The sequence below is a fragment of the Equus asinus genome, chromosome 1, assembly GCF_041296235.1.
Source record: "Equus asinus isolate D_3611 breed Donkey chromosome 1, EquAss-T2T_v2, whole genome shotgun sequence".
In the NCBI taxonomy this organism is placed as follows: domain Eukaryota; kingdom Metazoa; phylum Chordata; class Mammalia; order Perissodactyla; family Equidae; genus Equus; species Equus asinus.
Window position 1 is genome coordinate 31,445,022 of NC_091790.1, and position 25,655 is coordinate 31,470,676.

Below are 25,655 nucleotides of genomic sequence, written 5' to 3' on the forward strand. Positions count from 1 at the left end.
CAGTAAAGCTAAGAGCTAGTTCTTTGAAAATATCAATGAAATTGATAAGCCTGTAGCCAGACTGGCTAAGAAAAAGAGAAGACACAAATTGCCAAAATCAGGAATGAAAAAGAGGACATCACTTTAGACCTAACACCTTAAAACTTTTTAATGGAGAAGAAATGCCAGTTCTATATAATCTCTTCCAGAATATAGAAGAAGATGGAACACTTACCAACTTATTTTATAAGACTGGCATTACTTTGATGTGAAAACCAGAGTAATCACAAGAAAACTAGAGATTAAAATCTCTCATGCATAGACTTTAAAAACCTGTCTGAGTTACTGATAGATCATGCAGACAAAAATTAGTAGGGCTGTAGAAACTTTTAACTACACGGTTAATAAACTTGATATAATAGGTATTCTAAATTTTGCCCATAACACAGAATAAGTTTATGTGATACATTTGTAAATATTGACTGCACCCAGGTGACAAAGCAAGTCTCCACAATTCTAAAGAATCCACGTCATGTAGCACAATAAAAAGGTAATCTTTAGAAGTTTCATGTTTGGAAACAAAAAACAATCCTAAACAATTCCCAGATTAGAGGAAATTGTAGTGGAAATATCAGGACTTGTGAAATTGAGGCAAAGCAAAATTTAGAGGTAAGTTTGCAGTCTTAAATGCGTTTATGAAAGAGCAAGAAATGCTCATTATATATTAGGTAAGCATTATTGAACAAGTTAGGAAAAGAACAGGGTGAATCGAAGAAAGGAAGAAGAAAATAATGAAGAGCAGAAATAGAAAAGAAAACACAATACAATAGAGATGGTCAGCAAAACCAAATGAAAAATAAGCAGTTTTTTCTATTAATAAACTTCTAGAAGACTCCTCAAAAGTAAAAAAGAAGAACCACAAATAGTGCTAGGAACAGAAGAAGGTAGGCAATTTTAGGGATAAAAAATAGGAATAGCATGAACAACTTTTTGCTAATGATTTTGAAAACTTAAATGCCTATTTTCTTGAAAAATAGATATTATCAAGACTAATTCAAGAAGGAAGAAAATCTGAATAAACCAGTAATTACAGAAATAACTGACTCTAAAAAAGAGGCACCTTAGCAACTGAATGCCATGTGTGGATCTTGTTTAGATCCTAATTCTAACAAACCAATAGTGCAAAACAAAATAAAAGATTATGAAATAGTTGAAACACTGATTGGATATTGGATGATACTAAGGAATTATTTATACTTTTGGACATAATGATGGTTAATTTTTCTTTTTTTAGGATATGCATACTAAAGAATTTATAAGCGAAATGATACTACATTTTGGATTTGCTTCAAAATAATGGAGTGTCTTGGTGGTGGAAAGTGATGTGGGATATAGCGTAGAGCGCACTGTTCAGTATGATAGCCACTAGCCTTATGTATGTAAATTAAAATGTAATGTAAATTAAAATTAGTTAAAATTTTAAAAGATTAAAATTTCAGTTCTTCAGTCACACTAGCATATTTTCACACTAGTAGTACAGATGTAGGACATGTCTATCATGCAGAAGTTCTTTTGGATAAAGCAGGAATAGATGACACAAGATTGGCCAGTGTTGATAGCTTTTCAAGGTGAGTGATGAACCCCGTTTCTTTACTCTCTCTACCTTTGTATACATTTGAAATTTTCCATTAAAGGAAGAAACAAAGAAAAAACTTGCGTGACCTTGGTGAAGAAAAGTGTAAAAAATCTAAAAGAAGAGTTGCAAATATACTTTTCATGAGTGGAGGGACTCCATATGGTATCAGTTCTCCCCAAATTAATCTGTAAATTTAATTCATTTCCAATCAAAATCCCAATAGGCAAGACAGTTCTGAAAAGAATGAGTGTAGAGATGCTCACTGTAGAAGCCATCAAGGCTTATTTTAAAGGTATAGGAATTAAGAAAGATGTTATAGCATTGATGCAGGGTTAGTCAAGCAGATCAGTGGAACAAAATTGTCCAGAAATGGACCCTAGCTAGATTAGACCTTGGTGTATGGAGGAATCATTTGTAATCAATGGGGAAACTATGGTCTAATAATAAATGATCTTCAGATATTTGGTTTTAAGAATATGATGATTTGATTTTAGCCCTTCTAGGTTTTAGGTGTTTGTGGTGCTTCAAAGTCGAAATGTGCATTAGGCAATTGAATATATGTGTCGGAAGTTTAGAGAGACCTGAGTTAGTTACAGAGGTTTGGGAATCATAAGCTATAGGTAGAGCTTTGTGAGGAAAACACTGAAATTACTCAGCCAGAGAATATAGCATGAGAAAAAAAGACCACAGATGGAACCCACTGGAACACTAATATCTAAGGGCTGAGTGGAGGCAGCAGAGCCAATTCTAAGTTCTGTAGGGCAGGGAGCTATCCTGCCTTATTCACATCTCAAATTTCCATCCCCAATGGGTGATAGGTGCTCAATAAATGCTTGTTGAATGAGTAATGGGATAGCGCAGCCAGAAATGTGAGAATAAAACTAGAAGATGGGGTATATAGCAACTAGAGAAGGAGAGACTAGTCAAATGCTTCCGACAGAGCAAGTCAGATGATGACTGGAAAGTGGATTTCGTAACAAAGATGTCCCTCACTGGTGACCTTAAGGATTGCTGTTTCAGTGTTGGCAGAAGGCGGACTGGGGAGAGAAGAGCTTGTAGCTGGATGGTACTTGATGGAGGAAGGGTGGTTTTTTTTTCCCATCCTTTGTTTTTTGTTTTGTTTTGATGGGAGAACATTGGACATCCAGTATTTAGGGGAGAGGAGCAGAAAGAATTGAAAGAGAGAGAGAGTGTGAAGATTAAGAAGACGAAGGCAGATAATGACTGAAGGTCCCTTTGAAAGCAGCAGAGAGGAGGTCTAGAGCGTAGGTGGCACATTTCCTGTGAGAAAAGGGTGAGGCCTTTTCCTCGGAAGCAGGAGAGAACAATGCAGATAAAGACCTGTTTGGACTCTGGAGTTTACATTGCATTCCACCCCGGTTTTATGAGCACCTGCTTCATTGCAGCCGTTAGATAATTTTTACCGTTATCCTTATGTCCTTAGAGAAGTAGCAGCAACCCATTAAATAAGTGAGACATCATGAAACAGTGGCCTTTACAAGTTTACCTGTTGCCTAAACTGGTTTGCTTAGTCATCAGTGGGTGTACTAGAATCACGAGAAAAAATTGGAAAGCTTTTTATTTTGTGTTATCGCTAACAGATGTTTCTTTTACATGTATACCAAGTAATTTCCCCCAATCCCTATAAAGCTGCCAGAAATTTTTTATATGTGAACCAAAGGACCATTTCTCACATGAGTCTCTCAAAGCATCTTCCTTCTTTTCCCTTATAGGAAAGGAAAAAGAAAAAAATAGCTCATCCAAAGACAGTCTGATATGATCTAGAATACTGCGTTCTAGAAACCATTGCATCGTGATCATATTTCGATCATCTTTACTCAGTTGATAAGATAGTTGAGCTATATTTCTCCTTTTTTGACAGGATGCTAACAATTAACAATTAAATTTCAAAGATTTTAAACAATGTTGGGTACCATCATGAAGGAGCTGGAGAAAAACTAAATACTTCCATGGTTCTGCGTATATCTTCCATTCAGAGCTGCTTTTCATTTCTGTAGGGCTTCCAGTCACCACAGAGAAATGGAAATATCTATCTATCTATCTAAATGCATGTCTTTAAAAAGACATTTAAAAGTTTTAAATTCCTATATTGATATTCTGATTAATGATCTGTGTTTTCCTGTTTCCTACTAGTTATTGGTCACAGTTGGACACTCTTTGAAGAATAGCAAAGGACTAGCAAAATATTCTAATAGGTCTGTTTTAAGTTTTTAACAGAGAAATTTTTTTTTTTTTTTGCTCAGGAAGGTTTGCCCTGAGCTAGCATCTGGTGCCAATCTTCCTCTATTTTGTATGTGAGCCACCATCACACTAGGGCCACTGATAGATGAGTGGTGTAGGTCTGTGCCTGGGAACCAAATCCAGGCCGCTGAAGCGGAGCATACCGAACTTAACCACTAGGCCACCGGGGCTGGCCCAGAGAAATTTTTTTCAATTGAAAAGTTTTCCTGGTCTTGAAAATTCTAACTCTGTGGACAGTCCACTGTGATTGTGACATGTTCTTCTAGTTAAAAGAAATATGTTTAATTAGATGCTCAATTAAATTTGTTGTAATTGTTCTAATTACACAGAATGTCCCTGGCTGCTTATTGTGTCATCTGTTGCAGAAGAATAGGAACTTCAACTCCTTCACCAAAAAGCAACACATACTGGAGAGATGTCCGTGAGTACAGTTTACACAACTGTTTTCTATAGAAACAGTGATAGGATTGTGGTTAAGTTTCCGGAGTGGTCCACAAGACTTATTTAACCCAATGATAAATCCATGATTTGTTTTATGTCTTTTCTGTCTATGCTAATGGTCCACCCCAAATATCCTTATTGTCCTCATGGTCACAAGATGGTTGCTGAATCCCTGGACATCAAGAAAGCAGAAAGGGGGCCAGCCCTGTGGCCGAGTGGTTAAGTTTACATGCTCTGCTGTGGCGGCCCAGGGTTTTGCTGGTTGGGATCCTGGGCGTGGACATGGCACCACTCGTCAGGCCACGTTGAGGTGGCGTCCCGCATGCCACAACTGGAAGGACCTGGAACTAAGATATACAACTATGTACCAGGGGGGATTTAGGGAGATAAAGCAGAACAAAAAAAAAAGAAAGCACAAAGGCCAAAAGCCATTGTGTGAGGCTTTGTCTTTTCTTCTGGGGAAGGATCCCTCCCTGTGCTTCCATCACTATCTGATTGGTTTGAACTGTGTTGCACAGCCAGCCATAGCTGCAGAGGAGTCTGGGAATTTGAATATTTTTAGATCAGGTTGAATATTTTTAGTAATCAAGTTATATTAGTAAGAATTAAGGGGCTTACGTGTATTGGATAGGCCACTAGCTATATCTGCCACTAGGAGTTCTTTTTTAATGTTAAAAAAATGTTTTCCAAGTTCCAAACAAAAAAATTATGAATAAACTTGTAGAATGTAACCTGTATTTTAAATGGAGCTATGTACATATGGCACTTAATCACCAATTATAACACTGTTACTTTGAGAAGAGTCATTTTGTGTCACCGCTTGACAAACATAATCGCTCAGTATAGTCCTAGTAGTGATAGGGAGAGTTCTCCCTGTTCCTTTATTTAACTGGTTGTGAACTGACAGGAGTCAGAGGGAAGTTAGCTCCCCGGACGTGGCATTTGTCGAAGCAGTGTTGGCCTGGCAACGTCAGTGGTGCAGCAGGAACCAGATCTCTATGATGTGGTGGGCGCTGGCAGAATTAGAGGTGGAGGGAGGGGAGAGTGAGTCTGAAACGGGGAGAATACAGAGTACAGATTTCTCCTTTCGTACCCAGTGCTTATTGGTTCGTTTGTTTGCATCTGGAGATAGGAAGCCATGTGTTGATAGCAACTGATTATGTTAATGGAAAAATATCAGTAACTTCTTATCCAATTATATTTATTATAGGTAGGGACTTACACTGTTGCCTACTTCCTGTCACATTTAAAAAAGGAAATTCATCACATTGACTTTTTTCCTTTCTTTTTGAAGGAAAAATAATAAAGTTTACTGGATCACTGATTTTAGGGTAAGTGTCAACTATGAAATATTAATTGGCTTCATTATACTACTATTGAAATCTCAATGGAAGTGATTTACAGGTAGCATGGGGGTAATGAAAAAGGTATAGATTTTGGAATAGACAGGTGGATTCATCACTGGTTAATCACTGGTTCTGCCACTTCAGTGTTGTCTGGATTCAGCTACTTTACTTTCTGAGGAGTGTTTTCTCTTGGGTCCAAGTGTATGATGGGGATCCACCCACCTGGCTGTCTTGCTCTGAGGAGAGCACTTGAGACCCCTACAGAGCCTGCACTCTCCACTTAGCTCGCACGCAGTCTCGTCTCTTCTTGTGTTACGTTCTAAAGTGGATGAAGAAGGTAAAAATCTACTAGAGTCAAATTATTTTTGAAAATCCTTTAAATCACCATCAAGCTCTTATGAAAAGAAATTGAGCCTGAGGGAGAAAACCAATAGATTGACATCACCCATCTCATTCTGTTTCAGAGGTTAATGCTTAATGAAGGGAGTGACTCTCCTTTCCAAAATTATTTTTCATTCTCTTTTCTTTCCTTTTTTTGAGGGAGAGTTATATATCTTAAATGTATGTCAAATACTACTCTAGTGTTTTTGTTAATAATGCTCTTTTTCACTAGTGTAAATATAAAATCAAGGCTTAGATGCTAAAATGGTAAAAGAGAGAGATTTGGCATTTTATCCAAATACGTACATTTCTCTCTGACACTGTAAAGTAGAGCAAAACGTATTTAGATGATTTTTCCCTCTGGCTCATTCCAGGCAAAAGAGACATGTATGCTCTTTTCTGTAATGCAGTTTCTTTGTTTATATCACAATTATATTCAGAAGTATAGTGAAAATTAATCACAATTTTTTGTAGAGTGCTGTCTTTCATGGCAAGCATGATCAAAATAGTGAACACGTCTGCTCTGTTCCTCTGTGCTGGCCAGTGTCTGGCCTTCCTGTCTTGCCTGCTTTTGCTTTAGGGTGGGAAGCTCAGGAGAGACTTACTGTAACTGAGGTTACTCAGCTCTGAATCCAGACAGACTGCAGCCTTTGTGTCTGGATTTAGGGTGTGTGTACATCAGTCTGATTAGGGGAAAAAACCTTCATTTTAGGGTACACAGTAAACAACATAGTATTTCACATTCAAAACTTGACTTTAGTTGTAACTCTTCGGAGAGGAGAAACTTTCATATGCCGGTGATGGGAGTACAAATTAGCTAATGTTTTTGAAAAAAGTTTGAAAAGGCATTATGTAGTAAAGTTGAACAACATATATATATTGCCAGAAAGTCTGTAATTCTACTTCTAGATTTGTACCCTAGAGGAACATATACACGAGTACAGAGGAGACGTGTAAGATGTGTAACAGTGTTGTTTGTAATAGACTCAAACTAGGAATCCCCTCAATGCCCATCTGTGGTAGAATGGGTGAATAAGTTGTGGTATACCCATACAATGGATGAATCACAGACCACATGAAAACATAAGTGCCTGAGCTCCAGATACGTGCAGCCACGTGGATGATTCTCACAAACGGAAGGCTGAACAAAGGAAGATGTGCAGTGCGATTCCGTTCCCGTGCCGTTCACACACAGACGAAACTAAGCTGTGTTGTTGAAGGATGTGCACATAGTGGTATACTATATACAAAAGCAAAGGTGTTACTATAATAAAAGTCATACTGATAATTAGCTGTAGAGATAAGAGGGCAGGTCAGCATAAGGGAGGGACACGTTGTGGGCTTCTGGGGTACTGTTAATGTTCTGTTTCTGCCTGGATATGGTAATGGAGCTATTTATTATTATTTGTTAAACTGAAATGTGTGTGTATACATTTATACAAATATTTTGTAAGTATCTATAAATATGTTATATGCACATTACTGTATATATATTATGTTTCTCAATAAAAAAGAAAGAAAAAGTTCACTACAAAAAGCTTAATAAAAAGGAGTGGCTCTTGGGCTGGCCCCATGGCCCAGTGGTTAGGTGGCGTGCTCTGCTTCGCTGGCCCGGGTTTGGTTCCCGGACACAGACCTACACCATGGCGGTCACACTGTGGTGGCAACCCACATACAAAATAGAGGAAGATGGGCACAGATGTTAGCTCTGGGCAAATCTTCCTCAAGCAAAAGGAGGAAGATGGGCAACAGATGTTAGCTCAGGGCCAGTCTTCCTAAGCCAAAAAACCCAGAAAAGAGTGGCTCTTGTGTTACATTTGGATCATGTATTTATGATGAATTTTTTGTTTCTTTTTAAGAGGTTCTTTATTTCTTACATATGAAGTCCTGGCGCTGAAGAAGTCTTTGACATTAGATACTCAAGTGGTAGAAAGAGAAAAAATGAAGTCATATATATATGTGCACACAGTTTCTTTAGATAAAAGAGAAAATCATGGTAAGTTTATGGTAAAGTAATCCCATCTTTGTAAAAAATGGAAGCCAGTTACTGAATTTAAGAATGAATATTTAAAATACAATAGTAATAAGATGGGTAGAGCTTACTCTAAGAATCACCAAACCCTGTGAGAACCGAGTTCCTGAAGAGTTAATTCAAGACCACGTTTTGGACTTCCATGCTAACCCAAGTTTGAAATTCTCCTATAGCTAGGTGAAGTGAAGACGAGCTGGTTGTTTCAGTCTAAACTTGGAGTTCCACAGTTTACAGGGCCGTCAGTTCACAGGCTGGCCCTCGGTTTGGCAATCACAGAAACATGATTCTGTCCCGTAGCTCAGAGATATTTCTGCTTTAAGGGATTTATTTATTCATGCACACTAAACTCAGGAGATGGATTCATAAATATGAATATCAACCTACTTATTTACAGAGGGAAAACATCTGTCATAAAGGCTAGAAAACCTCTCTCTACTAGTCGGAACATTCCCCTTCTCCATGTTTAGCTCACGTGGAAACCTAATTAGTAATCAGGCGATCGCTTGGTGAACGTGAAATTTTAGAGCAGAGCAGTATCCTTTCATCGAGATGTGGGTAGCCCGGTGAGTCTCCACACTTGGCGTCCAGCTGTCTGTCCCTGCGTTGTCAGCCGGAACCGCCACGCCTGGCAGCACATCACGTTCCCTGAGTGCGGCAGGTTCTCCGAGCTGCAGTGGCGCCACTCTGTCCTGTTTGTGTCGTCATTATTTGGCCTTCCTGTAGTTCAACGTGCTGTTATGGTGTGTTAACAATTTCAATGACGCAGAATTTTTATAGCTTATAATTTACCTATATAGTGACGCTCAATCTCGTTAGTAAGGTATCTCCAAATTTCGGTTTGAGAGGGGCTATTTTTAAGGAACATTTTCCTGAATGTAGCTAATCCTGTGTTGTTCATAAGGATTTTTGTTATCTTTAGTTAGATAGTATTTTTGGTTTGTTTTTACTTTTTCCCTGACTTGGAGAGCAATCTTATTTTGGGATCTAGAGCTCTGTGTTCCCATAGTGGTTTTAGTTGCTTTGATAATGACCAAAAAAAAGGAAAAATATGCTATTTTATATTTTCTTTTTGAACAAATTTGGAGTTTAGTTTATATTTCTCTTTGAAGTATTGGAGCGTAGTGTTTAGAGTACACACGTGATTTTGTTTAAATTTGTTATCATTTTAGGAATCACCTACCAGGCAAGAAAAGAGCTTCACAAAGCAGTAAGAAAAGTATTGGCAACATCGGCAAAGATATTACGGGGTCCATTTGCTGGTAAGTATCAAATACAGTCATGCACCGCATGACAACGTTTCGGTCAGTGGCAGACTGCATACGTGATGGTGGTCCCATAAGACTAGCACCATATAGCTTAGGTGTGTAATGTGCTACATCAGCTAGGTTTGTGTAAGTACACTCTATGATGGCCACACAATGACGCCTAATGACACATTAATCAGAACATGTCCCCATCGTTAAGCGACACATGACTGTATTTAACTTGGAATCCTTCTCAGTAATCTGAAAGTCATTTGATGATCAACCTGAGATTTTTTTTCTCCGTTTCTTATACTAACATTTATTATAGCTATGGAAAATTGAATAACGTTATTCTCTTGGGCTATATTTAATTTTAAGGACTTGATGCCTTAAACAGTTTTCTTCCTCCCATCTTTGTGGATGTATTGTTGTTAGATAGTTTTAAATAAATATTGAGACTAAATATACCCTCGAGTGTTTCAGAATTTCGAGTTTGTTAGAAAATACCTCCCATGCTTTCTCATAGTGAGAATTGCATCAAAAACGCAGATTGCACAATCAGGCAAATCTACAACGTGGAGCCAGCTATAAAACAGCTGACCTGACCTCTTTACAAAGTTGGCATCATGAAAAAGAAAAGATGGGAAAATCTTCTAGAATTAAAAGACTGCAGAGACTTAATCAAATCTTGGTTTTAAAAAACAGCCCCAAAGATTTCTGGGACAATTGGAGAAATTTGAATATGATGTTAGAGTGGATTTTACATGATTTTGGAAGATTTTTGTTAGTGTTCTTGGCAGTTATAGTGGTGTCATCATTATATAAGAGAATGCAAACTTACTCTTGGAGATGCAGGTTGAGCTGTGAAAGGGTAAAATGTCATCATGTCTACAGCTTCCTTTCACATGGTTTAGAAAAAAACTACACTCATGCATGTAAAATAAGCAAATATGGCAAAATGATAACATTTATTAAATCTAGTTTTGGTAAGCATATGGATGTTAATGTAGTATTCTTTTAATTCTTCCATATGTAAGATATTTTTCATAATAAAAAACTTTTTAGGGAGAAAGAGCCAAAAAAAAAAAGACTGCATTGTGAAAGCAACATAGTATATAAAACAAAAGCACATACATAGTATACATAATAAATGTAACACAATAATACGACACATCTGAGAACAAGCCTGTGAGTCGTGATCAATACTGGAAATGAATTTAACTCTCCTAGTATAGATTTTATATATTTATTTATAAGGACCATCTTAAATAAATGTGAGGATAAAAATGTTCTTCTCGCTGTTCACAATGTTCACTTTGTCTTGTTATTTTTCCCTTTTTCCGAAGACCCTTTTAGTACAGTTGACGTAGAAGATCATGAATGTGCTGTGTGGCTGCTCCTGAGGAAGAGTAAGTTGGATGACAGGACAGCACGATTGCAGGCTGTGCAGGAAATGTCAGAGACCCACCACTGGCATGGTAATGAGACCATCTGAACACATGGCACACCATCAGCCAGCTCCTGATTTCTCATATAGAAGAGAAGGGAATGAGATATTAAGGAAGGAAAATAATTTAGGCAATCTTAAAATATATAAAAAATATTCTCAAAATTTTTAAAAAGAAACTTCAGTGATAAAGTGGAAAACCTACTGCCTGTTAGCCAGATGTATTTGTTAAGAACAGCGTCAAAACAGAGGTAGAGGGGCTGGCCTGGTGGTGCAGTGGTTAAGTTCACATGCTCCAATTTGGCAGCCCAGGGTTCTCGGGTTCAGATCCTGGGCATAGACCTACACAGCACTCATCAAGCCATGCTGTGGCTGCATCCCACTTACAAAATAGAGGAATATCAGTATAGATGTTAGCTCAGGGCCAATCTTCCTCACCAAAAACAAACAAACAAAAAACTGAAGTAGATATATTTGTCTAACTTTCTACCAGAACAAAGTTTTACTTGATCAGAGAAACTCTTGAAAGAAACTCTTGATTCTGATAGTTATAGCCTAATGTTGTATTTGCATTTTCTTTTGGTTCCTCTTTAGTGAAATACATTTTAATTGCTTGCTGCACTATATGGTTGTATTTGCTTTCACTTTGACAATCGACTTGGTGCTAATACTAATAATCAGTCACCTGTACCTGATTTGTGTATATTATTTTCTAAGGAAGATTTAAAATATTTAAAATATGTAATTGTATTTAATCTCAAGTTCTGCAGTGAAAGTGCACGAGTGAGACCTCAGATCTGCTCTTATTATATAGTGCAGGAACCAAAGTACATTTTGTTCATAGAATCATCTTATAAAAGTGGGTAAACAAATTCGGGGCTGGCCCCGTGGCTGAGTGGTTAAGTTCGCGTGCTCCACTGCAGGCGGCCCAGTGTTTCACTGGTTCGAATCCTGGACACGGACATGGCACTGCCCATCATACCACGCTGAGGCAGCGTCCCACATGCCACAACTAGAAGGACCCACAACGAAGAATATACAACTATGTACCAGGGGGCTTTGGGAAGAAAAAGGAAAAAAAAATAAAATCTTTAAAAAAAAAAATGGGTAAACAAATTAAAAAGAATAATGTTTTCAAAGAAAAGTCAAGTCGCAGAATAAGATCGCTGCCTCCATACAAGTTAATTAGTTGATTGATTGGTAGCTGTAATTGTAATAATTTATAATGTAAATACAAGCTTACTTAATGTTAGTGGAGACTTAGAATAAAAATCTTTTTCAAAATCTGCCTTCGAGGACTCCTTTTCAGACTTACTATATGAGAAAAATCAGAGTTGGAGCCCTGGCATGTAGCTTTTGGAAGAGTTTCCCACTTGATTCTGAAGACCTCACCCACGTTATGAGCTGCCATTATTACAAATAACGTCTGCCTCAGTGGTTGCAGTTTTGTTTTGATTCATGTCTTAGTCCATTTGGGCTGCTGTAACAATATACCATAGACTGGGTGGCTTATAAACAAGAGAAGTTTATTTCTCCTGGTGCTGGAGGCTGGGAAATACAGGATCGGGGTGCTGGCAGACTTGGTGTCTGGTGAGGACCTGCTTTCTGGTTCATAGATGGCTGTCTTTTCACTGCGTCCTCACATGGCAGAAGGGACAAGGGATCTCTCTGAGGTCTTTTTTTATAAGGGCCCTGTTCCCAGTTGTGAGCGCTGCACCATCATGACCTAGTCACCTCCCAAAGGTCCCACCTCCGAATACCATGACATTGGGGATCAGGTTTCAGCATGTGAATTTGGGGGACACAAACATTCATTCTGTGGCAATACATAAAGAATGGAATGGTCACACCATGAAGGCCAAAACCAAGTGCCACGACCTGGAACCTCAGGTTGTTCATGGACATCGTGGAATGAGTGCCAAGCACTGGACTGTTACCAGTGACAAGAGATCAAAACGCAGCCTTGGGTTTTTGAGGAGTGATCAAAACAGCTTTTGAACACTAGAATTATTTTTAAAAAAAAAAGGAAAGGGAGAAGATGTTAAATTGATTCTGAGCTATCCATTTTCACATTTGAGGTTCATTTTTTTAAAAAAGGTTAGTTAGACTGGTAGACCTAAAAATATGTTAAGGAGAATTGTGAGATCAGTCATGGAAATATTGGCTATTTAGCTTATTGGTATTGTAAATGCAGTTGTAGTTGTGAAAAAACCTTGGGAAATTTTGAATTACAAACTTGTAGTTTACCATTAAATTAAATTGTTCACTTAATCCTTGAAACAACTGTAAGCTACTTTGGGTGCTAATGATGTACTCTTACAATAGATTACCAGTACAGGATAATCGCTCAAGCCTGTGATCCGAGGACTCTTATTGGTTTGGCACGAAGCAAAGAGAGTGATCTTCGCTTTTTTCTCCCACCACCTCGTTTGCCATCTTTAACAGAAGTAAGTAAATAAACCGGTGAGTGAAAAATAGCTTAACATGTCATCTTTACTTTGGGTGCAAAGTAAACATTCAAAAAGCAGTTTGTTGGCTATTTTTCACAAGCAGGTAAACTAGGATATAAACCTGAAATTATAGTTTCTGTACAAAGGTTTCTTGATTCCCCAGGAGATGTTGCTCTCTCTTATGTTATTTTCTCCTTTGGGGTTGGAGTCTCGGTACACCAGAGGGTAACTTCACAGTGTATCAGCAGCCATGACCTGACCCATTGTCCTGAGGTTGCTATAGATCAGTTTTTCGCAACCTCAACACTATTGACCTGTTGGGCCAAATAATTGTGTTGCTGGAGGCTGATCTGTACCTTTCAGGGTGTTTAGCAGCATCCCTGGCCTCTGCTTGTTAGATGCCAGGAGCACCTCCGGAGCTGTAACAACCAAAAATGTCTCCAGATATTGCTGAATGTTTGCTAGGGTATAAAACAGCCCCTGGAGAACTACTATGTATAGATATTAATGTATTACTATACATATATATTAGTTATTAACCACTCATGTAGATATTAGAGCATATTTCTTGAGCGCTTTTCCTAGAAAATGAAAATCTGAAAACTTGGGGCTGCCCCGTGGCCGAGTGGTTAAGTTCACGCGCTCTGCTTCCGAGGCCCAGGGTTTCACTGGTTTGGATCCTGCACGTGGACATGGCACTGCTCATGAGGCCACGTTGAGGCGGTGTCCCACATGCCACAACTAGAAGGACCCACGACTAAAAAAAATACACAACTGTGTACCAGGGGGCTTTGGGGAGAAAAAGAAAAAATAAAATCTTTCGGGAAAAAAAGGGGGGGCCAGCCCCGTGGCCAAGTGGTTAAGTTCTCGTGCTCCGCTTCGGCGGCCCAGGGTTTCGCTGGTTCGGCTCCTGGGCGCGGACATGGCACTACTCATCAGGCCACGTTGAGGCAGCGTCCCACATGCCACAACTAGAAGGACCCACAGCTAAAATATACAACTATGTACTGGGGGTATTTGGGGAGAAAAAGCAGGAGAAAAAAGAAGATTGGCAACAGTTGTTAGCTCAGGTGCCAATCTTTAAAAAAAAAAAAAAAACCTGAAAACTTGCAGTTTTTGAAAAATAGAAAAATGAATATACTAGATGTAAGTTGTTAGAGAAAATCAGATATTAATGAGTTCTGGATTTTCAAAGCCAGCTTTAGTTAGAAAGAGGGTAATAATCCATTTTGAGTCAGGATGTGGAGTAGCCCGTAAGGTGCAAATCTAGACTGTACTTTGCAGTTGGTCTTTCAGATCAAGGTAGCAGACATGAAAGTACAGAATTCAAAATTAAATGATTCTCTCTTTCCCTGGGTGAGTCACTGTTTTCAAGACTAAAAGCACTAATTTATCTGCTGGTTTTCTTTTCCTTTTGTTTCAGGATTATTCCATTGAAGAAGAGCTCAGACAGTTGCTGGCTTCTTTACCTCAAACGGAGCTAGATGAGTGTATCCAGTATTTTACATCTCTGGCTCTGAGCGAAAGCAGTCAAAGCCTAGCCGCTCAGAAGGTTAGCTCCTCTATTCATTCAGTAAATATGTTTGAGCGCCCAGTCTTCCCAGGGTATTGTGCCAGGGGATGTTGACTAGTCATTCCTCCAGGAGCCCTTCCCTCTGCTTAAGAGTCACGTGAGGCTTCCCGGGAGGTCACTGTGAAGTTGCATCTTGAAGAATGAATAGGTGGTGTAGTACAAGGTTTTAGATAGCACCTGTATGCTGCCGATGCCTGAACTGATATCTCTAGCCCCATGTTCTAACCTCAGCTCTACATTTGAATATTTGACCTCCTATGTGATGTCTCTATCTGGAGGTATAATGGGTGCCCCCAACCTAACGTGGAACCCACCCTCCCTCCGCGAAGCTCTTCCTCCTTTAGTCTTTTCATCTCAGTGAGTGGCAGAGTGTCCACCTAGCTGCTTAAGCTAAAGGCTAAGAATTCTTTGTTCCTTTCTTCCATGTCCAAATAGTCACCACTTCCTGTGAGCTGTCCTTGAATCCACTTGTCTCACCATCTTCACTGTAGCCGTCTCCTCCTGGCCACCACCGCCTCTTTTTCATAGTGATCTTCTTGCATCTTGGCTTCTATTCTTCCATTTAAAAAATAATTGTAAAGTCTCCTGCAGTCTTCTATTATTTCAGTTTCCTGGGGTGTCAATTCCTGTTTATGATGGCATTGACTCGCCCTTATGTTAGATTGTGGATTAGCATGGGTTATGCATTTCTCCTGTGAGCGCCCCTTTAGCTGGACTGATTGTTTGCTATGGGAGTTCCCAGCATCCTGGATCATACATCTGTACCCACAGAGCAGTTTTGTTGGATACCCCAGGAGTTTCACTGTTACTGGACTAGTTTTTTATATTAACTCCTTAGTTTGGTATTTCTGTAGCACATAGGGAGTGTAAATTCAGATACATCTGTACATGGCATGGTCTTAGGATTGTGCTTTCTCACCCAAAGCCCCAAGCAGAAACAGGCTTTCCTGTTGCTTTCAGGGGCTGGTGGGCAGAGTTCTTCTAGAGCGTCTTGTAGAAAGGAGGTAACCCTCATGGAGTGTGAGACCCAGAACCACATCTGCTGCCCTGAACGAGAGTGTTAACAGCCCATCCCACCGGGGCTGCAGGCATTTTACACCATCCCCCGTGTGCTTACCACTTCTGCTGGACAGTCTGTTTTCAGTTCTAGCACCCCAGGCCTCCCCTTTATTTCTTCTTCTTTTCTTTAGAGCTTGGCTATGTTTTAAAATAGCTTTTATTGTATTTTATCAAACATTTCTACATGTTTCTCATGGGAGGGGTTCACTAGAAGCCTAGCTCACCACCTTGCTGGATCCAGAAGTCTTCCTCATCACATCTCTATCACTTCTCAGCTAGACGCTCCTCACTTGTCTTTCCAGTCGCGTGTCCTCACACCAGTCAGAGTGGTTTTTTCTTTTTTCTTCTTTTTTTTTTCTTTTTTTTTTTAGGAAGATTAGCCCTGAGCTAACATCCGTACCCATCTTCCTCTACTTTATAGTAGCGTGGCACAGCATGGCTTTGGCAAGTGGTGCCTTGTCCACACCCGGGATCCGAACCTCGGGCCACCTAAGTGGAACTTGCGAACTTAACCGCTGCACCACCGGACCGTCCCCCAGAGTGGTTTTTTTAAAAGCATGAATTAGATTCTGTCACGCTCCTGCTTAAAGCTCTCCAAATGGCTTCCCATTACATGTTAAGTCCGAGCCCTTTACTTTTTGTGATCAAAGCATGGACTGGCCCTTGTTTACCAGTGTGGCTGCCCCCAGGAATGGTGATGAGATTGGCAGGAGAGCACCAGTAGGCACAGTTATAGATGTAAAGTTTGTGGCAAATGGTACAAAAACTGAAGGAGACCGTAGCATTGGTCAGCAGGGCGCGGCATGCTCTGGCTGAGGTGCAGCCTCCTCACAGCTCTCAGAGTGCTCCACAGCCGTGCTCCTGTCCTTTGGAGGAAGACTGCCTTTGGACTTGAAAAGTCTTTTCGAGAGGGATTTTTACATTCTGTCTTCCTGCATACCCAAATCCTACTGTTTAGCTATGGGCCAGTTCACTAGGTGCAAATAACTGGTAGAAAACTGCTCTAATACATAGCAGAGGGCTTCTTCTGGGGATCAAAGGACAGTGTCCTAGACGTAGCATCCTAAAGAGACTCCAACTCTAGGCCCACCCAAGGGCGATTACTGAATTCCAGTATTCTTGTGCTATCATCTCAGCAAGTTTGTCTCCATAAAATGTCTCATATCTCCAGGAGAAATGAAAACATGTTACCATCACTATTACTACAATAACTATATAATCTACTCAATGGGAAGAAAGTATTTTATCAGTAAAATCAATCATAGTATTCTATATTCTTTACCAATTGAATGATTTGTCTTTTTCTCATTTCCCTTTTCATGAGAAATTAGTGACACATCAGTAGATATGACTTCTCTAGTATACTTTATAATTTTCCCTTTGGGCTGTGTCTTGGAATTGCTCCAGTGAATTGTAATTATTGTTTCCTTTTTGGTGTTCAGGGTGCTGCTGCCTGGCCACTAGAGCCCTTTCTTTAGGCTGACCCCATTATTCTTTTTAATGCCATCCTCAAGTTGGCTGTGAAAGCACCTTTGTTTCCTGACAATAAGATGTCCCTGGCTCTTCTTGATTCTTCCTGCCGTACAGCATGAATCGGCTGCTCCTTCAAGGAGATCTGGTTCTTCTTAGTGGAGAATAGTATTAGAGTCCAAAACACAGGCACTAGGGTACATACTGAATTGTTCTACATGGAGGTAGAGGAGGTGGACCCAAGGGTCCTAGCTACCTAAGTGACAGAGCAGAACAATTACCTGTTTCTTAATAGGCCTTAAATTCATGATGATATTTCCAGTTTAAAAATATATAATTCATCGGGTTTTAGTATACTCGTAGAGTTGTACAACCATCACCACTGGCTAATTCCAGGACGATTTCATCATCCCCAAAAGAAGCCTGAACCCATTAGCAGTCACTCTTCATTCCCCCAACCCCCCTCCTACTCCCCAGCCCCTGGCAACCACTAATCTACTCCCTCTCTCTATGGATTTGCATGTTCTGGACATTTCCAGATGTATCATCCAGTGGTATGGATATCAATGGTATCATGGAAATAGTGTCATCTAGTATGTTGCCTTTTGTTTCTGACTTCTTTAACTTAGTATAATGTTTTCAAGGTTCAGCCACGTTGTAACGTGTATCAGTACTTCATTCATTTTTATGGCCAGTAATATTCCATTGTGTGGGTATACCATTTTGTTCATACGTCCACCAGTTGATGGATATTTAGGTGCTTTCCACTTTTTGCCTATTATGAATCATGCTGCTGTGAACATTTGTGTACAAGTTTTTCTGTGGGCATATGTTTTTAATTCTCTTGGGTATGTACCCAGGAGTGGAATTGCTGGGACGTGTTGTGGAATCTTCATTCTGGTTTTGGTTTGCATTTGCTTAATGATTAATGATATGGAGCATCTTTTCATGTGCTTATTGACCATTTATGTATCTTCTTTGGAGAAATGTCTATTCAAATCCTTTGTCCATTTTTTAATTGGGTTACGTGTCTTTTTATTGTTGTGAGAATTCTTCATATATTTTAGATATAAATCCCCTATCGGATATATTGTTTGCAAATATTTCTCCCATTTTGTGGGTTTTTTCACTTTCTTGATAGTGTCTTTTGCACACCAACATTTTTAATTTTGATGTAGTCCAATTTATGCGTTTTGTTCTTTTTGTCGCTGTGCTTCTGGTGTCATATCTACGAGACCGTGGGCCTATCATTGTGAGTGATTTCTTCCGTTTTCCATTGCCTTCCCTTCTCTGTTCTCAGGCTCCCTTTGTCATCTGGGAGCCAGGGAACACAGCCTCAATTTCAGCAGGTCTTGTCTAACTTCTGATAGTTTCAGCTTGGCCAGGACCAGGCCATGGATGGACAGGGTCAGTGGGCACAGTCAGGGTGGGCACGGGATGCCTCGCTGCTCTCTGCCAGGGTGTCCCACCTGCTTCCATCTCCCACTGCTGCCACTCACTTCTCCCTTGTTCTCGCGCCACAGCTCCAGCTGCCTGGCCTGATGTTCTTTTTCAGCCTGAAAGATTTCCTTCTGCTCATTCCTATTTAGTCAACATCCCTCTACCTTCTAGGGTGTTCTGTCACTTCTATAGCATTTAATTACCTTTTGCTAAGTGAAGAGAGAGAAAGTGGTTTACAACACTCTGCTACTTCTTTGTCTACCCAGGAGTCATGGCCTCAGCCAGCAGTTTAAAGAGTTTCGTAGTTTCAGCTGACCCTGTGTGTGCATAATTAACATATCATATGTGTGTGTTAACATTTACCACCTTGGAGAGGATGTGGGTTTCCTGCCATCTTCCCCATTGCCCCTCCCCCACCTGTCTCACTGGCCCGTTCTAAACGAGATCTTCCCCTAGACAAAGTGATGCCTGAGAAAGTAATTCATAGGACCTTTCAATTGCATTATCTTGACACTCTTACAATTCAGTATATTTAGGAATCATAGATCACAGTGGAAATAATGAAACTGATTCTTAAAACATTTTCATCTGGTGCCAGCCTGGTGGCATAGCAGTTAAATGCACACGTTCCACTTTGGCGGCCTGGGATTCACTGGATCGGATCCCAGGTGTGGACCTACACACCACTTATCAAGCCATGCTGTGGCAGGCATCCCAAATATAAAGTAGTGGAAGATGGGCGTGGATGTTAGCTCAGGGCCAGTCTTCCTCAGCAAAAAAATTGGTGGCAGATGTAATCTTCCTCAAAAAAAAAAATTCCATTCTATTTGGGCAAATCACATGCACACATAGATCTATCCTTTAAGTAGAAATTTCAGAAAGAAATTGTTTTTGGTACTTTTAAAAAAAACCCCACTGAGTGCTTTGTGTTTAATGAAGTACTTCTGGTTTTCCACTTGGAAGATGCTGCTTTCGCTTTGATTTGGGTCCCTGTCCTCTGAACATGTTTTTTTTAAAATAAGAAGCAGCACATCTTTAATTTAATATTTTAAAAAATATTTAGTTTCACTTCTGAGGTTCCATCTCATCAGACCAGTAAGCAACTCCATTCACTTATTCTTGTTTCTCCCCATCCTCACCCCGGTTTAGTCAGGCTTCGTGCATTTTTTCCATGCCAAGAAGTTGGGGGCAAAGGGATAGGAGAGGTGTCCATCTGGTTTTTAGTGATCTATCTGACCAGTTTATGACACACTTGCCCTGTGACAGTCCCCAAGCACCCTTCAAGGGGCAGTATGCTGCTTCTCTGCAAAACTGCTCATGTGGAGAGGTCACTCGAAGCCTCAGCAGAAAGCCTGCACAGTTGTTTTTGGTTTTAGAGCAAGGATTCTTCGTCTTTGTACACCATGGATCCTTTTGGTGATTGGGTAAAGTCTATGAACTCATTTCTAGATTTATCAGATACAGTACATAGGATTACAAAGGAAACTAATTATATTGAAATATTGTGACCAAAATAAAAAACAAATTTGTGATATAATTAATAAATGTGCTTATTATTAATGCATTAAGAAAATACATTTAAAACAGGAAAGTTGAAGTTTATTTAAAAATATTTTAACTTTTACTTTGAAATAATTTCAGACTCAAAGAGTTGTAAAAACTGCACGTCACTAAGATTCACCAGTTATGAACATTTTATCCCATTTGTTTTATCACCCCCCATTTACTTTCCCTCTCTATAGATATATATGTCTGTTCACACACGTTTACTGTTTTCCTCCCTGAAGCATTTGAGACTTAGCTGCAGAAACGATGCCCATCACCTCTGAACGCTTAAGCGTGTATTTCCTAACAACGAGGACGTTCCCTGACATCACCACAGTGTAGCTACAAGCTCAGAAAGTCAACAGTGGATAATACTGTTATCCAGTGTAGACTGCATAGTTGAACTTTGCCAGCTGTCTCAGTAATTCTTTCATGACAGGTTTTTTCTTTTGTAAATCTGATCCAGGATCTAGTCTAGGATGAAGCATTGCATTTGATGGTCATGTCTGTTTTGTCTCCTTTTATCTGGGAAAACGCTTCAGCTTTTCTCTGTCTTCGTATTGTTCATGTTTTTGAAGAGCACAAAGTAGCGGTTTGGAGAATGCCCTCAGTTCATCGTGATTGGATTCAGGTTGTGCTTTTATCACAGGGACACAGTGTCCGTGATTTTGTGCCCTTCCCAGGGCATCACATCCAGAAGCACATGTTGCCAGTTGGTCCCTTTATTGTTGATGTTACCTTTCCAGGTTCTCTGCTTTAATGTTAACATGTTTGTTTGTAATGAATACAGGATCTGTGGGGAGAGGAGATAATTTTGAGACTATTAGACTACCCAGTTTCTCTTCAAACTTTCAGCCAATGATTTTAGTGTCTTTTGAATGAATCTTGCCTGAAAAGCAGTTATTATTGGAATGTTGCAGAATGGTGATTCCCACGCCCCATCCCCATCTCCATCATTCTCTCTTTACTTGTCAGTAATCTACTGTAAGGAAAAGCTTTCCTTCCTCCTTCTCCTCCCCGCCCCGCTTCCTTTTTTCCTGGTCCATGGGTCCATGGGCTCATGGATTGTTATTTTATTCACTAGATTATAAACCATTACTGTTATTATTCATATTGGTGCTCAGGTTGCCCCAGATTTGGCTATGGCTCCCACGTCTTTTGGAAATGTCTCCTTTATTTTTTGAGCACTGCTGTGTTTTCTGGCATTAGAAAATGTTCCAGCTCATCTTAAACTTTCTCTGCTCCGGCCATAGAATCAGATGATTCTTGAAGAAGTTCTGGTTTGTTCTAGGGCTGATGGTTTTTAGAAACCGAGTTCTGGGGCTAAGGAAGCTCATTGGTACTGTTTAAACCCTTTCGGTGGATATAGTTGGGGAAAACAGCTGTTTCTTGTGGTTTAATTCAGTGTGTAAATTTTATTTTTTAAAGATGTATCAGTGTGGGGGCTGGCCCGGTGGCGCAGCGGTTAAGTTCGCATGTTCCGCTTCTCGGCGGCCCGGGGTTCGCTGGTTCGGATCCTGGGTGCGGACATGGCAATGCTTGGCAGCCATGCTGTGGTAGGCGTCCCACGTATAAACTAGAGGAAGATGGGCACGGATGTTAGCTCAGAGCCAGGCTTCCTCAGCAAAAAGAGGAGGACTGGCAGTAGTTAGCTGAGGGCTAATCTTCCTCCAAAAAAAAAAAAAAAGATGTATCAGTGTGAATGCTGTTGTTGCTTAACTGAATAAGAACGTTAAACTGAGGACTAGTATCTCCATGAATGGATCTCAAATAGTTCTTGCTAGGGGGACACTGCATGCAATGTTGATTCTGGGTTGCCAGTCTGAGAATGTGCAGTTGGCGTCCAAAGGAACAGTGAGCGTAACATTATTTCCAGATGGCTGCAACAAGTAAGATGTGATATGAAGATATCTGCACTTTCTCTTGCTGACTGTCACACAGACCACAACTGTCACTCTGGTTTATCGTCCACGTTTGTGATTGAATACGATGCAAAGTTTCAGTTAGAGGTTAGGAAGATAAAGGTGTAATTTTTGCCCCTCCACCCTACCTGAATTCTATCTACCCCAGACCCTTAAGGATGACCCAGGGTTAAAAACTCGTGCTTTAGAATGAACATTGTCTTGAAGCCCAGTTAGTTTGCACAAGTTTCAGAGCTGTAAACTTGTAACTTTTTACAAAGAAACACCAGAGATTAGCTCTTCTGCGTAGTATAACAAAGGGACCCACAGTTAGAGGCAGTGTCAAACCACCTGCCCCCTGCTCCCCAGCCCCGGCGATGACCTGCCTTCCTGCCGGTTGTCCCTCTGCTCTGTTCCTCGGGAGAACTGGGGCGGGGAGAGTGAAAGCGCTTCTCAGTTTTACTGTCACCTCCTCCCTGGCAGCTTTCCAGCATCTGCCTGGGATTTGCTGACTACGATTCTGTAGGCGGCTGGGGGACAGGGTGAGGTGGTCCTCGGGCCTCCTACTAGCCCAGATGTTACCGTCAAGATCGCTCCTTCTGGGGCTGACCTAGTGGCACAGCAGTTAAGTTCGCACGTTCCGCTTTGGTGGCCCGGGGTTCGCAGGTTCAGATCCCGGGTGCGGACATGGCACCGCTTGGCAAGCCATGCTGTGGTAGGTGTCCCACATATAAAGTAAAGGAAGATGGGCACGGATGTTAGCTCAGGGCCAGCCTTCCTCAGCCAAAAGAGGAGGATTGGCAGCAGATGTTAACTCAGGGCTAAGCTTCCTCACAAAAAAAAAAAAAAATATCGTTCCTTCTTTGATGTCACAATCCAGTTTTCAGTCTTGTTTTGTTTTTGTTACCATCTGGACACTTGCAGTCAATCAGCTTGTCTCCAGTTTCAGCCCCTCTTAGAGGACCTCAGGTGCCTGTGATCTAGAGCCTAAGGAAGCAACCAGAGATGCAGAAGGTTGGACATTCTGGATCGTGATGTCTCTTTGATCTAATATGGCAAACCACCTGCAGTCAAGAGAACAGTGGATATGGTGCATTGAAATGATTTTCCATCATAAAGCTTTTGTGACCTTGGCTTAAGGACAATCCAACTAAAATCTTGCAATTCCAGTATTATCATCTTCCCCTGTAAATTCCCGAAGTCTCTCTGAAATCATCTCAGCTATTAGAGTCTGAAGTCCTTGCATCCCGACACTTCTGCATTCATCTCCCTAAGTATAGCAATGTGTTGTGATTGAGAGAAAGATGCCGACAGACACGGTTTAAAGATGGGAGGTTTCTATAATGCCTGAGGATTTGGAAAGCTACAGAGATGGTTACACAAAACAGGAGACTGTGCAGCTTGCTTTCAGATGGATGGACAGCCTTAGGTCGTGCAAGTTCCCCAGGAGGTACATTCTGTTGGAATGAACCCATCATTGTCATCTGCAAACTCCTTGCACTTTCCCTCCTCCCGACTTTGGTTATGGGTAAATCTGCTTGTCACATGTAAGTAACAGGGACAAAGCAAACCCAGCTCAGTTCAAAACGTTTTCCAGGAGAACAGGTAATTATTTTCAGATGTCACGTCTCATAGCCAGCTTTGGCTTCAGCTTGCTGAATCTGTTTCTTCACTGCCTTTGTAACTGTCCCCTTTCTTTCTCCCCTCCCTTATGCTCCAGCCACACTGGCTTTTCCTCTCCGTTCCTTGAATTTGCTAAGTGTGTATCTGCTTGTGTTGCCTCTGCCTGGAATGCTCTGCCACCAGCCTGTCACATGGCTGCCTCCTTTTTGTCCTTCAGATCTCAGCTTGTCAGCTCCTCAGAGAGACCTTCCTCCTTATCTCACCTGTTTATTGCATTTATTGCCCTTCATAGTATTTATCCCATTCTGTAATTATTTTATATATTTATTTTCTTGCTTATTTATTTAATTCTCTTATTCTCTTCCAGTAGTCTATAATTTCCCCAGGCCCAAACACAGTACCTCATATGCAATATACTCCCAATAAATATTTATTGAATAATGAATGGGTGAATCATGACATTGCTCAAAGAGCTGGGCTGTGCACAGACTGCTCTATACTTAGATAACAACAGGCATATTTCTATTATGAGTCAAAGTATTTTGCATGACAAAGACAAAAATAGAGGAACCTCCAAGGGTTGTGTTTAATTGGAATGTAGATTAGATGGTAAGAAAATATCCATTTTGTATTAAATCATTTGGCTGTTATAAACTTGTTGAAATGCATTTGAAAAATACCATGTTAACTCATAGTAATGTTGTGTCTAAATTTGAGAATCATAGTAAATTATTCATAAAAATGCTTTGTTACATACCTGTAATTAACACTATATAATGTGGATGTAAATTCTTTAGTAACTTACTTGGTTAGTTAGCATCTCCTCTTATGCTTTATTGTTATTGTTGCCTTTTAATTTTTAAGCCTTAACATTGTGACTCTCTCCACCTTTTCCTATACATTTCTTTGATACTTAAGAAATTGTTTTTTAATTGCACTTATGGAATTTGATATGTGGCATTTCTTAAATCTTTGTGAATTTATTTAACCTTGCTATATCTTAATCCAGTGATAAAGTGACAGTACCCTATATATATTTATTTTCATGTTAGGAAATAGAATATAATCCATACGACCACACCATGAGTTTATAACTTTTTATTCATTCCTTTTGTTCATGCTTCTTACTGCCACACCATCTGCCAGTTTATAAATAACTTATAAGCTTCACCAACAAGGATGGAATTGGAACTGCACACTTATATCCACTTCAGGAATGATCAAGAAGAATGAAAATCCTAGATCATTTTTCTCTTCCTTCTTCCTTGGAGCATTTAGGTTAGAAGGAGGTCAGATGCTTTGAGGGTATCAGGTGGGGAAAGGGACTTGGGGGAGGCAGGTTGTGGTGGGAGATCTTTAAGAAAAATTTCCCATCCCCTGGAGCCCACCAGTCCACTGTTTACCCTTATCCCTGACTTCCAGTGAGTTAGTCCCTTCCCAATCCTCCTTATAAATAGCGTGAATCTTTGAGATCCAAGCAAGTTTAAACTTGGAAAACAGAATATTATATCTGAGAAGAAGGCATGAGTAAGAATTATAGAGTGGCCAAACACTTTGAATATTTACTAGGTTTACTGAACCGTGAACTCTATAAATTAACTAAAAATGCAGAAACTTATGGTTTATATTTCCTGTAAGAAACACAGGGCTTTATATATATGTTTTTGAAAGACATTACCTTGTACATAGTTGTCCTTTTTTCTCTTTTTAAAGATTTTATTTTTCCTTTTTCTCCCCAAAGCCCTCTGGTACATAGTTGTGTACTTTTAGTTGTGGGTCCTTCTAGTTGTGGCATGTGGGATGCCGCCTCAGCATGGCTTGATGAG

General features: G+C 40.1%; 1 protein-coding gene across 4 annotated transcripts in view; it reads left to right on the plus strand.

Annotated features, from left to right (window-relative positions):
- SERAC1 (serine active site containing 1) overlaps positions 1–25,655 on the plus strand; it is a 54,375-nt gene that overhangs the window by 6,543 nt on the left and 22,177 nt on the right. For 2 of the 4 annotated variants that reach the window (XM_044760731.2, XM_044760728.2), the window contains 7 exons: positions 4,207–4,298; positions 5,613–5,649; positions 7,905–8,041; positions 9,247–9,336; positions 10,668–10,799; positions 13,094–13,215; positions 14,642–14,770. In XM_044760731.2, coding sequence (XP_044616666.2) covers positions 4,208–4,298; positions 5,613–5,649; positions 7,905–8,041; positions 9,247–9,336; positions 10,668–10,799; positions 13,094–13,215; positions 14,642–14,770 — 738 coding nt within the window. In that variant the 5' untranslated portion in view covers position 4,207. Of the gene's footprint in view, positions 1–1,516; positions 1,608–4,206; positions 4,299–5,612; positions 5,650–7,904; positions 8,042–9,246; positions 9,337–10,667; positions 10,800–13,093; positions 13,216–14,641; positions 14,771–25,655 lie in introns of those variants that run through there. The other 2 variants (XM_070484365.1, XM_070484404.1) reach the window with 2 other exon arrangements.